Raw genomic sequence first — 16,318 nt, 5'->3', positions numbered from 1 at the left:
CGACTAAGTTTTTTTTTTGTCGCCAATTCTGGCATTTTTAGCGACTAAATTCCGACACTGGCCGTCAAAGCCTTTTGAAGAAAGCTGCGGAACTCTCTCGTCTCCACATCGCCGGCGTCTCTTTCTCTCCTGTCAGCACTCCTTCCGATTTGGCCGCGGTGCTTTGCAAATTGAATTGGCATCCTGTGGATGTTTCGAAGTTTAACTTGTCGAATCTTAAACAATATGTGAGTAATTTGGAGAAATAGCAATCCTATTTATTGATGTCTCTTGAAAAGATGAAGAGTAAGAGAGACAAACTTGTATCTCAGCTCTCCGAAAGCGAGCTATGCTCCTTCCTCATCCTTCAATGCGTAATATTAGAGTACATAATATTTTAATTATTAAAGTATTTGTAATGAGTGAAATATTGCTATATATTTTCATGTATGTTGGAACGTTATATTGGAGGACTTTTTAATACAATATTATTTTATAAAAATTAGTTTGCTCGCGTTTAAAATATGTACAATTTTATTTATATATATATTTTATAAAAATTAGTTTGCTCGCATTTAAACCAACATCAGCAACAAGAGCCAAGAATGCAATGCTTCAGGTCTGCAACCCTGGAGCACGCTCGAGCGACAGAATGCTCGCTCGAGCAAGGAACTCGAAAACATACACCTCGCTCGCTCGAGCGAAGAAAATCTCGCTCGAGCGAATAAGCACTGCCCTCAGGTCTATACCAGACGCAGTCGCTCGCTCGAGCGAAGCAAATCTGGATCGAGCCAGAAGACACAAAAACAAACCTCGCTCAAGCGACCAAATCCTGGCTCGAGCGACCAACCCAAAAACTGGACAGCAACACTTGGTTTACGAACCCAACCAACCTGAAACAAACCTGCCCAACACATCATATAACTCCAAATGAGAAAATAAAGGACGACAACAACAAATATACAATGACAGAATAAACGGAACCCAAGTCCGGATACAATAATCAAATGGGAAAAGACCGGGGTCACTATAACGTCCCCCCCTTAAAAGAATTTCGTCCCCGAAATTAAGCATAAGTTTTTGAAAACAGGTTTTTTTTTTTTTTTAATAAGACAATTCAATAGTAAACAACTTGACCAAAACTGGTCATTTCATCTCTTATCAAGAAGCATCTCATAATGTGTATATAAAACAACATATATTTCAGCCTGCATCACTATTATGCATTATTCCTTTCAATGTTAGCAATTCCCATATCATATTCAATTGCATGATATATACAACTCATTCAACAATGTAATCCATATATCCAATGTTACACTAAACTTCTATAATGAAGCAAGTTTCAAGATACACCCATTTACCAAAACATACTCAATGTTTTACAACTTAAGACAAATGTAAGGCTCTTAAGTTCAACAATATTACAAAATCTAAATACAAGATTACAAATCGATAAACATGTCCGGGTATTTTTCGCGAACTTCCAACTCACGTTCCCAAGTGGCTTCCTCTACTCCGTGATGTTTCCACAAAACTTTGACAAAAGGGATGGTTTTGCCTCGCAAAACTTGATCCCGCCTATCCAAGACCCGAACCGGTCTCTCCTCATACGAGACATCCTCATCAACCACTAAATCGGTCCAATCCAACACATGTGATGGATCCGGCTCATACTTCCGAAGCATACTCACATGAAACACGTCATGTACTCCGGACAGCTGCGGCGGTAAAGCTAAACGATAAGCAGCCTCGCCAATCCTCTCAAGGATCTCAAAACAAGTCTTGTACATGTTCAATCCTGTCCGAACAGGTTTTCTACCTGTTTTGAAAAGCCACTATTTCATTTATAAATAGGCAGCTCCTTATTTGAATTTTGCACTCAATCTCTACCTGCTGCTTTCAATCTCTGCATTTTGTTGTATTATTTTTCCTATGAAAAATAGTGTAAACACAAAGTGTGTTCGTTATGCGCAAACTCTTTATGGAAAACATTCAACAATCACAGAAAGCCGAATATTTGAAGAAATAATGAAAAATAAATATATAAAACTTCTAAAACACCATACAATTGTTCAAACCTTTACATAATTAAAAATCAAAAAGAAAAACCTAATTACATGGCTAGGGTTTCATCAAAACCCTAGAAAAGAGGACTAGCCACTCATGGAGGAGTGGGAAGAGGAAGAAGACCCCATGGAAGTGTCCTTCAAGCTTTTGGGAGAAAATCACCTCTTGAAACCCTAGCCTCTCTTTCCTTGCCAAAAACAACTTCCAAACCCTAATCTAGCCTCTTTCTTTCCTATTTATACTTCTGCTGTCATTCAAACAGGTTGAAAATATCGGGCATGTTTTCCCAAAAAAAAGTCAACGCACGTGCGGACAAAGTCAATTTTTCCTCCAAATTCTTTCTTTTTGTCCATTTTTATGCTCCGACTATGTACAACCTGATTGACATTAAACACACATAAAGTATACAGTTTGACAAGCAAGTAAAGTTAAGAGATCCTAATTAACGGACTCAATGTTGTACAATTCGGCCTTAATCAGTAGTGCTGCTACTGTTCGTTACTGATCATTTTATCTTAGGAGATAAACGTCCGCAATCTGAAAACACTGTGGAGAAGACGAATCTGTCTTAAGGATAGTGTTAAACACTGGCCTTGATTAAAATTTTGTTCAAGAAAATAATAAGGTAAGTAATTAGTTTACTTTTTTGCTTTATTAATTTTTCCTTTTTCAGATTCAGATTTTGTTTTTGTAACAAAATAAGAATCTATTTTTTATTTTATTTTTTATGTACTATTTTGATTTTTGTAATTAAATAGTCTCCCTCCTTTCTTTAATTTTTCTTTGAATACATTGAAAATTGTCCAACAATCTTAAGACAGACTTTTATTTTTTGATAAGTCTTTAGTGTATTAAGAAAATATTTTTTTTGTTTGTATAACAAGAAAATTATTGTGTTTTATTTTTCTAGTTTTAGTAACTAGAAAAATAAAATTATTTTGTGTTATAACTTATTTTTTGGTTATAGTAACTAGAAAATTAATTTGTATCTTGGTTTTGATGTTTGTAATAAGTTATTATGGCTTCTGCAAGTAGTACTCCAAATCCGATTGTTACAACGACTCCGGTTCTTACCCAAAACCATGTTCAAGTTCCAATAAATCATGGAGAAAGAATCGGAAAAATTTAATGGCACTGAGTTTAAGAGATGGCAACAGAAAATATTGTTCTATCTTACAACTCTTAATCTTTCCCGGTTTCCTTGTGAAGAAGCTCTAGTGCTTAATGAGGATGAAAGTGATCGGCAAGTTGTTGCCGCTGTAGACGCCTAGAAACATTCTGATTTTCTGTGCAAAAACTACATCCTCAATGGCCTAGACAATATGCTGTATAATGTTTACAGGCCTTTAAAAACAAAAAAAGAATTGTAAGATTCTTTGGAGAAAAAATACAAAATAGAGGATGCCGGCACAAAGAAATTTGTTGTCGGTAAATTTCTAAACTTTGTTATGGTAGACTCCCAAACGGTAATTTCTCAAGTTCAAAGTTTTCAATTAAATTTGCATGATATTTGATGGGCACGGCCCAGAGGGGGGCTACCTTGGGTTACCCAAACAGCCATTTTCCTAAGCCCAACAAGATAGGCCTAACACTAAGCCAATACAGAACTCATTCATAATATTTTGGCCCTGGCACCAGCCAACCACCCGTCAGAAAGAGAGCTGGCTACGTGACAAGCAAAGATTTTGGGAGTTATTGAGCCTACGCGCCAAGCATTAAATGAGTCTGTCAAAGCATTAAATACTACAAGACCTCTTGCTTTGATGCATGGGTAAACCACCAAGCAGATAGCAGGCTTTCGACTAATGGGATAGCTTAGAATAGACAAGGAAATGATGAGCAAAGGATATAAGGAAGCCTTCGAGACACGTTAAAGGTTAAGTTTTTCCTGACCCCTCATTCTAACTTCTCTCTCGCTCTAAACTCTATCGACCCTAACCTAACTTGATCATTAGAACGTTCGTCGAGGGACTATCCCCCCCTTTGGACCTTTTTACAGGCACTCTTTGTGGATATCAAGGCCAGCAGACCCATCGGAAGCGTGGACCAATCCGCCCCATCCTCTATTGAAGTTATTGCACTATTAGCTGCCACCATCTATGGGAATCCATCTCTGGTCGACAGTTGTGTTCATTGTTACCGGAGAGAACCCCATTAACATCCATTTCCTACGTCAGAGTGACTGGTCACAACCAGGTCTATGGCTTCATAACACAATACTGGTAACCTTGATGTCGAGTCTTCCAACCCAAATAACCCACCTCCATATTTCGCAGAACTCACTAACAGCATCAACCGCTTGACCAAGCAAAACCAGGCTTTGATCAATGCCTTGCTCCAGCAGGATCTCCTTATCCCTCCTCTACTACCATAAGATATCCTCCAAACCGAGAACAAACTCCCAGCCACCCATTCCAACCACATGGTTCTCGAGGACCTCTTCCTCCACATTTCATCCCACAAGCTCACCTGTCAAATTTGGAGGGTTTAGGGCCCCTACCTCAGGACTGCACCCCCCACATCAGGGCTCGTATCTACCACACCACGCTCTTATCCCTGAAGGTGAGGGTAATAGTGTTCAACACCCACTTCCTTCTACAGGAGATAACGTTCCTATTTGGGACGCTGAACTACGAGCCATGAAGCTCCAACTTCAGGGGGTCATGCAGAACATACAGAACAAACCTTCCACAATAGCCAACTCCACATTTGCCACGCCCATCAGGGATAACCCCTACCCTCTAAGTTCAAGATGCCGTCAATCGACACCTTCGACAGCATAACTGATTCGGTCAACCATCTGGAAGCTTATAGGACCCTCATGATCCTCCATGTTTTCCCTGATGAAATCATGTATCGTGCTTTTCCTGTGACATTCAAGGGGTCGGCGCGATTGTGGTTCAGTCAACTACCACCGGACTCCGTCACCACTTTTCAACAGCTAAGTGATTCTTTCTTGAGTCATTTCATCGGCGCTCAGCGTCAACGACATCTGGCGACTTAGCTATTGAATATTCGCCAAATCGACGGGGAATAGCTGCGTAGCTTTGTCACCTATTTTAATTCAAAAGCCCTCCAGGTTGAGGAGAATGGTGATAAGGTCATCTTAACAGCCTTCATGGCCGATCTACGCCCGTCGAATTTCCTCTTCTCTCTCTCCAAAAACCCCCCAGCGACCATGGCCACCCTCCTTACCAAAACCCAAAAATATATGAATACCGAGGACTTTTTGGCAGCCCGCTAACACCTAAACCCTCAAAACCCAAAGATAAGAGAAATGAGTCAGAACATAGATGTCATGACCCAAACTCGCTCCTATAGGTTTAGTGTTATGACCGGCCAGTAATTCGAGATTACCAAAGGCCTATTATCAGTAATACAATAATCGGGGCTGGAGGAAGCTTGTAAATAATAAAATATAACATCCAATGAGCTGTAAGGACAAATATGTAACAAAACAACTTTAATATATGTATATACACATCAATCCAACCATCAAGCTTATGTACAAAAATACAACATAATTAGGGATTAAATCCCATTAACAAAACCAGTCTTAACTTCATATATGAAAACATTTAGAACTAGTCTCAGTAACGTTCAAAACAAAAGGGTGAACTCTAAACCACCCATGAAACTTTGAAGCTTGTCTCGGTAGGAACCTCAAAGTGAGACACAGAAGTTGGCTTGACAAACAGAGTCTAGGTTGACGCCACTAAGTTCGCTCTTGCACTTGATCACATACATATAAATATAAAATAATGAGTTAGAGCCCAACGAATAACAACTATGTAAAGGGGTTATGAATGATGTCCTTACAGCATTTGAAATAATCAATTATCAATAGAACATTTTCAATCTATATCTTTTTGTCAATCAATCGTTCAATCGTTCAATTCAATCAACCATAATTGTATAGGTCACACGTGGTACATTCAATGGCAACAATACAATAGGTCTTAAAGACCGAACAATCAATTGATGACCATCAAACAATAGACAATAGTTCAAAGAATTGGAACTAACAGAGATCTCTATAACAATAACGATAACAATATCAATAACAATAGCAATATACTATGGATGCCACAAATACAGTTCAAAATAGGATCATCATTCAATCGATAAAAAGTATCATTTCACAAAACAATAAGATTTATCAATCAGAAAATAAATACGATTGAATATATCTTTACAGCAGTGTTACTCACAGTTGGCTCCTTGAAACACGTGATCACAGTGTGGCGTCTAACCTACACAAACACATTCAAGCACAATATCTCAAAATATGTTCAATTCATTCAGTCAGTTCTTAAACCTATTCAGTTCATTCGGTATTTGTTCGTTCGGTTATTTCTACTCGTTCTTTAATTTCCAAATCTTAATGCAAAAACCTCCTTTATTTGTCAAGATTAAAGCTATAACTTCAAGAATATAATGATTCAAAACTTTTCTTCCTTTTTCTTACAAAATATGAAATTAAAGCTATAAGGCTCTAAGAAAAATATCTACATATATGAAATTCAAATTAAGATCAAACTAATTCTTGATTGTCAAATTCAAATTATAATTTATTTCTTAATTTGTCCAATTTTAGATTTAATTTATTTTCTTTATATCAAACCCAATTTCAAATTCATAAATTCTAAAACATAAATTAAATTTTTAAAACCCAATTTCATGTTCAAAACTCATGCAAAATTTCATCAAAACATGAAAATAATTATGAGCCATGATCAATCTTCAATAAATCTTTGTTGCATGTAATTTATGGAGCTTAATTTAACAATAACTTCTCAAATTAAACCCAAAATAATTAATTTCTAATTAAACTTCATAAACTTGATTTTAGCTTCAATTCTTCATTTTCTTGTCAATTTCTTAGGAACATTGAATATATGTAATTCAAATAAAACTAACTAATTTAATATATTCCTAAATTTGTTTAATTTAAATAAAACTCCTAAATTACATTACATGCATGGATTAACAATCAAAATCAAACCCATATTTCATGAACTCATGGTTTCCAAACTTTTCTTCAAAATCTGTATAATGTTCAAATCCTTTCAAAACTCATGGTGCATGTAAATACACATCTCATATATATATATATATATATCAAGGCTCACAAACCTAAGTGTTGGAAAATTGGTTTTTTATAGGCTTATTTTGATCCAACTTTGAACTCAAAATAGAGAAGGTCCCGGTGACGACCCCACTGCGCATAATTATTAGCACTTAATTAATTAAGAAGATTTGAATTTTAATTGCCCATTGTTTTAATTTAATTTGGGGTTATAAGAATTATTTAGTTTGATTCGTATATGATTCTATTGACACTACAAGAAAAATCACTTTTGGCGACTAAATTTTTAGTCGCCGAAAGTCCAAATTTTACCTTCCCCGACAAAATTTTTTAGTCGCCACATTTGTCGCGTATTTCTGGTCGGCGGAGGTATTGGCGACTAAAACTTGTTTAGTTGCCAAAATACAGGTCTTTAGCGACCAATAATTTAGTCGCCAATAGTGTTTTACACTTTTGGAAATCAGGTCTTTAGCGACTAATAATTTAGTCGCCAATAGTCACTCAATTGCCGACTAAACGGTTTAGTCGCCAAAATAAAGAGTTTTGGCGACTAAATTTTTAGTCGCCAAAGGTGTTTCTGGCGAAAAAAAAAAAAACCCACTTTTTTTGCTTTTCCTGAGTTTCGAACTCCAACTGTCCCACATTCCAAGCCTTTTTGCAACACACTCCCTCCACTATGCCACTACAACTTCACATGAATATATATGCAATATATATTATTTATATAGTATATTAACCGGTCTTAATACAAAATAATATATATAAATATAATTATTTTAATTCAATATAATTTATGTAAAAAATAAATTATTTACTAAAAAAAAATTTAGGCCACTTTTGGCGACTAAAGTGAGTTTTAGTCGGCAAAACCCCTCCTTTTAGCTACTAATTTTTTTTTAGTAGCCAAAAACATCTACTTTTGGCGACTAAAGTGAGTTTTAGTCGGCAAAACCCCTCATTTTAGCTACTAACTTTTTTTAGTAGCCAAAAACATCCACTATTGGCGACTAAAGTGAGTTTTAGTCGGCAAAACCCCTCCTTTTAGCTAGTAATTTTTTTTTAGTAGCCAAAAACATATACTTTTGGCGACTAAAGTGAATTTTAGTCGGAAAAACCCCTCCTTTTAGCTACTAACTTTTTTTAGTAGCCAAAAATCTCCACTTTTAGGTGCACTCTTTCTCTTAAGAAAGGATCCGATTTCACATACTCTTCACTTATAATCTCTCTCTCTACATTTCTTCTCTTTTCCTTCCTAAAGTCCTGACTAAAGCATCGGAGGGGTTTCTGACCGAACCCCGGTCGGGCTTCCTTGTAGTTTGTTTTTTGTGCAAACCTTCACTTCCCAGAGGAGAGCAGTTCGGCCACAACACACATTCATTCTCTCTATTGCAGAATTGCCCCCGCACAGGTATAGTGGACCTGATAAGGACCGGTCACTGGGTCCTCGATCCAATGAGTTTGGGTGTCAGAATTTTTTGGGTACCTTGGTAATTTGTGTTGCCCTAATTTTTATGCTTATATAGATGAGATATATGGGTGTCTCTATTTACACACCATATTTCATCTTAAGACACATCATTAATTAGTTTATTTTTTATTACAATATTAACCTAATGTAAAATGACCACAAAGGATAAAGGGCTATCATACATACCTTACGTAATACACACCGATTACTCATTGCACACTACACCCAATTTTGATTTTTTATTTTTCACTCAATACACACTATCAATTTTTAAATATTTCCAAAATATCCTCATCTTCTCTAACCATAACCATAACCTTAACCCTAACCCTAACCCTAACTCTATCCCGCAGCCGCCGCCGCCGCCGACGCCATCAGTCATTGCTGTCAGCCATCCTATCTCTTTCTGCCGCCGTTACCCTCCGACCGACCCCATCCCCTTTTTGTTTCCATCTCCAGTCCATTTGCGTTCTTGCCATGGCAGCACCTCGCGTTGCCCTTTCCTTCACTGTTGACATTGCAACTCGTAATAAAATTTGTGTTGTGTGGATTAAGAAATTTGTATGAAGGTTAAAAATGTAATTGACTAGAAGGATAAAGATGTAATAAATTTTTTTAAGGAAATGGAAGATTGAAGATTGTGGGTGTGGTGTGTGAATGAGAAAGGGTAATGATGTAAGATTGTGGGTGGAGTATGTGAGTAAGAGTAAAGATGGAAAATTATGGTGTGTATTGAGCAAATTTCTTATATATCAAATTACTAAAGGTGTGCCTTAAGTAGTGGTGTGCCTTGAGATGAAATTTGGTGTGTGAATAGAGGCACCTTGAGATACATACACGAGGGGCACCTCTATTGCGTAAGAGGGTTGTAATTGTTTTCATATCATAGTGAAACTGTAGTGACCGTGGACCTAGCCCTATTGTGAGGTGAATCACGTAAATATGTTCTTGTGTGTGTGTGTGCGCGTGTGATTGATTTGATTCATATTATTTTTTTTTGTCTCACCGATCCTGATTAGGGATTGTCGAATTCCTAATAGTATATAAAATAGATCAACTTTGATTTACAACTATAGTGATATGGAAAGATTGGGCTAATGAAAAACTTACATTTTTCGTAGTCCATCTCTTCTTAGGATCCTTGCCGAGACATTTCTTTGCTATTGTAACCAAGCCCTATTTTGAAGTGAACTACGTAAATGTGTTCTTGTGTGTGTGTGTAATTGATTCGATCCATATTATCTTTCTCATTTGTTATTTTGTGTCTCACTAATCCTAATTAGGGATTGTCAAATTCCTAACAATATATAATATAGATTAGGGCTGGGCATAGGGTCATCCGACCCGCCCAAACCGCCCTACCCGATCCGAACCGCACGCATGTGGGCGGTTTCGCAAACACATTAGGGTAGGGTGCGGTTTGAATTTTATATAAATTCGGGTTGCAGGCGGGTTGCGGGTTTGAACCGCACCCGCCCGCATTAAATTAATTTTTTTTCCCCCCCTCTTTCAAATCTAACCGTCCATCTCTCACTCACCCTCTCACTCACCTATAACAAACAAAACAAAAGAAAAAAAAAAACCCTAATCTAATCGGCTCCCTCACTCTCTCAGTCTCATCTCAACATCATTGTCTCTCTTTCTCACTCTCGTTTCTGCACACCGATCGGCGATCACTCTCTTTCTCATCTCATCGCACCGATCATCATCGCACAGCCGATCTACTTCACAGGTGAACTCTCTCTCAATCTCTGTCGCTCTCTCTCCCGATCGTTGATTTTTTTTTTGGATTTATATGTATATATAATATATCAGATATATATCTCTCTGATCTGATGTGTCTCCCTCACTCTCTCATCTCATCTCATCAGTCTCACACTCACTCTCTGGTTTTGCATCTCTGCAACCGATTGACTCACACACAGGTAAGCCCCTCTCTCTCTCTCTCTCTTCCTGATCTTTCATCTCTGATTTTTTGTGGACGTTCGATCTTATTTTTTGTGGACCAACAGATCTGATTTTTGTTGTGGACCAACAGATCTGATTCAGAATCTGTGTTTGTTTTGTTTGATCTTAGTTGTGTTGAATCTGTAATGTGTTGATCTTAGTTGTGTTTGTTTTGGCCTCTATTTGGAATGTAAATATGAATCTGTTATTAATCTGTAAACAAATATGAATCTGTGTTTGGCCTCTATTTGGAATGTAAATATGAATCTGTTTTGATCTTAGTTGTGTCTTAGTTGAATCTGTTTTGATCTTAGTTTATTAATCTGTTGAATCTGTTTGAATCTGTTTGTTTTATTTAATTTTTGGAATTCAGATTATTTAATTGAATCTGTTTGTTTGAATCTGTTTGTTTAATTTAATTTTTGGAATTCAGATTATTTAACCTGTCTATGTCTTAGTTGAATCTGTTTGTTTTATTTAATCAATCAATAGAATCTATTTGTTTTATTTAATCAATCACTGCAAAGGTTTAAAAATAATTTTTTGGAAAAAAAGTTCAATCCGCAAACCGCCCGCACACCTGCGAACCCTATCCGCACAAACCGCAAACCGCATTGCGGGTGGTTGCGGGTTGACTTTTTCCCAAACCGCATAGATGCGGGTGGGTCCAAACCGAACCGCAAACCGTTCTAAACCGAACTGCGGACACCCCTAATATAGATCGACTTTGATTTACAACTATAGTGATATGGAAAGATTGTGCTAATGAAAAACTTACATTTTTCATATTCCATCTCTTCTTAGGATCCTTGCTGAGACATTTTTCTGTTACTATAACCATCCAAAACAGTTGGTGCATGTCATGGGAGTCCACAATCCTTTCATCAATCAAATCTGGGTAGTTCTTGTCTTTCAAAAGTGGTCGTGCCTATAATAAAAAAGTATAAAAGGAAGTTTTAAAAATTGAGGATGATCTTCTAAAGTGCTCGTGCAAAGAAGTTTCCATCTAACAATTAAAAAAACAAATTTAATGCATATGTATGCAATTTTTCTTCTTTATGTGCATGTGCATAGTATAAGTACTTCTTTTTTTAATACACGAAGAGTTACTTATTTTTTTCCAAAAGAGGAAAGAAAGAAACAAAGAAAAGAAGACAAATGAGAAGTTTAATGCACACTGAACAAGCCTTCACTGACATATCTTTATGACCAAGATCCCTCTTCTCAGGAGCTTGTACATGTAATATGGGGGAAGTGTAACTTCTTCAAGAAACTTCCGTAAGCCTATTTTGAATCTTGGACTTGCCAAAAGAAAGGAAAATAAAGAAATTAAAATTATTTAATTACTCATAAAATTTTTTTTTTATAAATAATGCAACACGACACGGACATGAGACACGTGCAAAATAAACAGTTTTATATATTTATTATAATTTTATGTCATATATTTGAATATTTCATTCAATGATTAAAAAAAAACAACGTAGCACTACTTTTTAAAGCTTAAAGGAGGAAAGATTAATATTTGTAAATCTACATTGTTTTTCTTTTTGGCATTGGATCCTATTTTTTTGTTTGTTTGTTTGTTTGTTTGTTCAGACTTGTAATAGGTTTTATAACTTTTATTTCATGTTTATCTAGGCAATAAACACATGTCCCCCAATTGTCCGAAGCGTATTTGGGTCTAGAAGTTTTTAAAACCTAGTAGGACACATTTGGACTTGTGTTCGACATATGTCAGGAAGTGCTCGGCGAGTGTCCATGCTTAATTTTATAAAAATAAAAAATATATATTCATTTTCTTCTCATTTTCCTAACTCAAATAAAAAAGAGAAATACAAATCAGCTTATTTTACTTCTCTTTCTTTTCATATCTTTTCTCTTTCCTTTTCTTTTGACTCCTAATATCCAATATCAAAACACAATAAAAGAATAAGTAATACTTTAGTTTTGCTGTTTTAGATTTGTGATTGAGTACTAGACATTTTTTCATGCAAGTACAATTGATGTGTTTGTAAGGTTGTTACCCATCCAGTAAGACTTTCCCCATCAGTGATCTTTTCTGTCGTACTCCGTCCAGTGATCAGCTGTAATAGAACCACCCCAAAGGAATAAACATCTGTTTTGCTGGACACCTTTCCACTTTCTGCATATTCTGGAGCCAAGTATCCAAGAGTTCCAACAACTTTGGTCTGTGAGTCATCTGCATCTTCATGATGAGTTCTTGCAAGACCAAAATCTCCTAACTAGTACATTGAACATGATAGATGAGCCATGGTGGGGGAAAATTAGTCAGTTGCATATATATATGGTTGGTTTTTTCTGATATGCAGTGATATAAAATTGGATGTATCTGGCTGCAATCTAGAGGCTACAAGAGTGGATTACCAGATCAAATAATCGGGGCGGGATTGACTTCAGAAGAAAATTTTAATCTAAAATGAGTGGCAAAACTACACTGTGATAGTGATAATTTGATTGTTGATTTCAGAAAAGAAACTAGATATATAAGAAATCAAATCTAGAAATGTTAAATTTTGAGATTGGCATCTAAAACACTAGTTACTCTAAGTTTGTCTTGTATGAGTCATGTTGTAGCCTATTAGACTGGTGTTAAATCGGCAGATAGAATTTTAAAGATGTGATACTGTACATTTATGGAGTATTACCAGTGCTTCATTATCATGTGTTACAAGAATGTTGTTTGGTCTCACATCTCTGTGGATGATGTTGGTTTCGTGAAGATATTTTAAGCCTGTGGCAGCTCCCAATGCTATTTTTATCCTGTTGTCCCAATTGAGAGGTTCCTTTGTGTTTTCTGCCAATTTTCGCAAATTCCTCGAGTAAGTTTTCAGTGTTTCATGATATTGATAACAAATGAAAAAAATCTACACTCTTTGGAGTAATATAATGAAATATAAGTTTAATGGTTTTGTTTCTTTCTATTTCTTACTTGATAAATGTTTGTCCAGTTCACCGTTGCAGACATACTCATAAACAAGCAGCCTGTGACTCCCTTCTGAGCATGAGCCCAACAGCATAACCAAATTCTTATGTCTGGCCTTGCTGAGCACAAAAACTTCGGACTTGAATTCTTTCTCTCCTTGAAAGCTAGCATGATTATGTTGCTTAACGGCAATCTTCAAACCATTTTTCAGCTCTCCTCTGTACACAGAACCAAATCCACCTTCTGATAGGAAGTTCTCTGAGGAAAACCCCTCTGTAGCTGCATGGAGCTCCGCATAAGTGAACTCTTTCTTCCATCTAAACATGGGTCGTTTGTTTTGGCAGACTGAGCATATGGAATTTTCAAATGCCTGGTCTGATTTAAACCCTCCCATCAAATCGCCTTCCCTGGTGTGCTTCTCTAGTTCATTTGGACTAGCTGTATTATTTACCTCTGTTTGACCCCCGTCTTTAGCATCAGGAATGGAAAATGAGGACTGTTCTTCAGCCATTTCTTGTTCAGTTTTTGTAGTGATGTCTTCTTCCTCCTGAACTGTGTTTCCTTTGCTTGAACTTGGAACTGCAATTGTCAACATGTGGTCACTTGATGAGGATTTAGATAATGGCAATTTCTGATGGTTTTCGCGTGGGGGTTCTCCACTTCCATCGCCACCTTGTTCCGTGCCTGAGGGGGTCTTTTGAGTGTTTGGAGATTCTGAAACATTGTCAACTAATATATGAATACAATTCCCACAAAAGAAGACAGGTATTTATTGACTTTTGTTTTTTCTCGTATGTGAACTTAAAGTAAATTCATGTTGTAAATGACTTCATCGAAAATCATCTTTTGTACTTAATGGAACGGTTGAGTGTATTCCTGTTAAAAAGAAGCACAGAATTTCCCTAAGATATGGGCACAATAATTCCACTAATTTGTATTTGTGTGTGTTTTAGCCTGTGCATGCTTGATATCTTAGGGAAATGTTGTAGATCACAATTAATATGCATTGTCTTTCTTCAGCTCTTTCCAAGCAACCTAAGTTGTGACATCTCCAGAGATGGATTATTGGATACATTGACTGACATGCATTTTGTGCTGACTAGAGTTTGATACACTAATCACCGACAGATAAAAGCATTCTGCTTAATATATTGTCGCTTTTCATATTTGGATGAGTTGTATTATGGTTGGTGACAACAAAAGTAATATCACAATGAGTGGGATCTACAAGATTTTGAATGCCAAATCTGTGAAGGAGAGTTGTAAAATATTCAATAATGTAATAATGTTGTACTTAGAAGCAAAACTTTAGCTATTTGGTCAAGTGTTTGCAATTGTCAACTTCTTGGTCACCAAAGTAAATTAATTGTTGGTTACTTACTATTGGGAGAAACATTTTTCCCCAGTTCTGGAATCATTTCAGCATATGTTACATAGGTAGTGGTGCTTTTTCCTGCAGCCAATTTGGGGTTCTCAATTGCTTTTGGCCCTCTTAGCTGTTCAATGGTGTTATCACGTTTCATCCTTGATATTCCACATGAGAGCCTCTCCAAGAAGTATTTCTTGTCTTTCTTCATCTGCCTGCACCAAAAGAAGGACACGGTATAAAATCCCTCAAAGATCAACTCTCAGGTATACCTTCACATTTCCTTCTTTTTCCTATCTAAATCCTGCTGTATTTTTATATGTCAACTGTGTTACAGAATAATCTCAAGTAGAGTTCTATTTTATAATTTTTTTTTTTAATTTCAAGTCATTCTGTTTTAAATTGTATGTGGTCTTTAACTAGTCAATATTGGATCTCTTGGGCTAAAAAATGGGCAATTTTGTCAACATTTTGTGTTGCACTATATAGCTGTGATTCACATGACACCTTTGTTACCTCACATTTCACACTGATATATACTTATAGAAGATTCCTTCTTCAGTTTACCCCAATACACATAAAAGATCAAATTATTTTTCACTCTCAAAGAATCTCCATCATTCTACATGCAAAAACTCAACTCAAAATCTACACTATATTAAGATCACCAATATGTTGAATTGTCAAACTAAAACATTTTCTTCTATCTGTTGTGTTGTAAGGAAACTTCTAAAGGACAAAGAAATGGTCACTCCTATCCTCCTTCAGAAGTACACGGAATTCTTTTGTACATGTTTCAATGTAGGTTTGATTTCATTAATTATGGATGGCTCGGAATTGATATGGAATTCCAATTTTTTTCCGTTGTAGTATAGTTGAGCAGTTGCCCAATAATTCAATTTATCCAATACCAGTTATCCATTAAGTACTGTGACCAAGTTATTAGAATTCATTGTATTTGAGTTTCTTCGTTGTCCTACATCAAGAATTGCAGATAATATCAGAGCCAAAATTAGAGGACAATATTGATGTAAGAATTCCCATTCAACAATTGAACTTTTCACACTGGCAACAGTTTTTTACATGGATCTTATCATAAAATGTGTACATCTACACTATTTTGTGTGGAAAAGTTTTCAAAATATTCACCCTATGAATGGTTTAAATTTGAGTAAATTACACCAACCTCCCCTAGAGTTTAGAGAAAATACAATAAACGTTACAAGTTTGGTATAATTACATTGGACTCTTATAAAATTTTAATTCACATAACACTTAAATCCCTTTTCATCAATAAATTATTTGTCATATAGATGTAAAAATGATATTGTCATCTCTTTTACATTGAAATGTATACTTTTATCTTGTTCATCTTTATGCCTTCACACTATCTGTATTAGTTTTGATCCCTTTAGTTTTACTAAAAAGGGGGTCGGCATAATTATGCCAAAA

General features: G+C 36.1%; 1 protein-coding gene across 17 annotated transcripts in view; it reads right to left on the bottom strand.

Annotated features, from left to right (window-relative positions):
* The window catches only part of LOC114298992 (arginine--tRNA ligase, chloroplastic/mitochondrial), an 83,294-nt gene that overhangs the window by 11,877 nt on the left and 55,099 nt on the right, over positions 1–16,318 (bottom strand). For 11 of the 17 annotated variants that reach the window (XM_082915588.1, XM_082915575.1, XM_082915574.1 and 8 more), the window contains 6 exons: positions 14,882–15,081; positions 13,507–14,214; positions 13,223–13,371; positions 12,581–12,799; positions 11,332–11,481; positions 6,261–6,302 (listed from right to left, as the gene is read on the bottom strand). Coding sequence is in view for 16 of the 17 variants with exons in the window: in XM_082915575.1 (XP_082771701.1) it covers positions 6,261–6,302; positions 11,332–11,481; positions 12,581–12,799; positions 13,223–13,371; positions 13,507–14,214; positions 14,882–15,081 (1,468 nt within the window). In the remaining variant the exon portion in view is untranslated. The remainder of the gene's footprint in view (positions 1–6,260; positions 6,303–11,331; positions 11,482–12,580; positions 12,800–13,222; positions 13,372–13,506; positions 14,215–14,881; positions 15,082–16,318) is intronic. The other 6 variants (XM_082915587.1, XM_082915586.1, XM_082915585.1 and 3 more) reach the window with 3 other exon arrangements.

This window comes from Camellia sinensis, chromosome 2 (genome assembly GCF_055761805.1).
Source record: "Camellia sinensis isolate YWXY chromosome 2, ASM5576180v1, whole genome shotgun sequence".
In the NCBI taxonomy this organism is placed as follows: domain Eukaryota; kingdom Viridiplantae; phylum Streptophyta; class Magnoliopsida; order Ericales; family Theaceae; genus Camellia; species Camellia sinensis.
The sequence above is the reverse complement of the archived record's forward strand: the minus strand, read 5'-3'. Positions and strand labels throughout refer to the sequence as shown.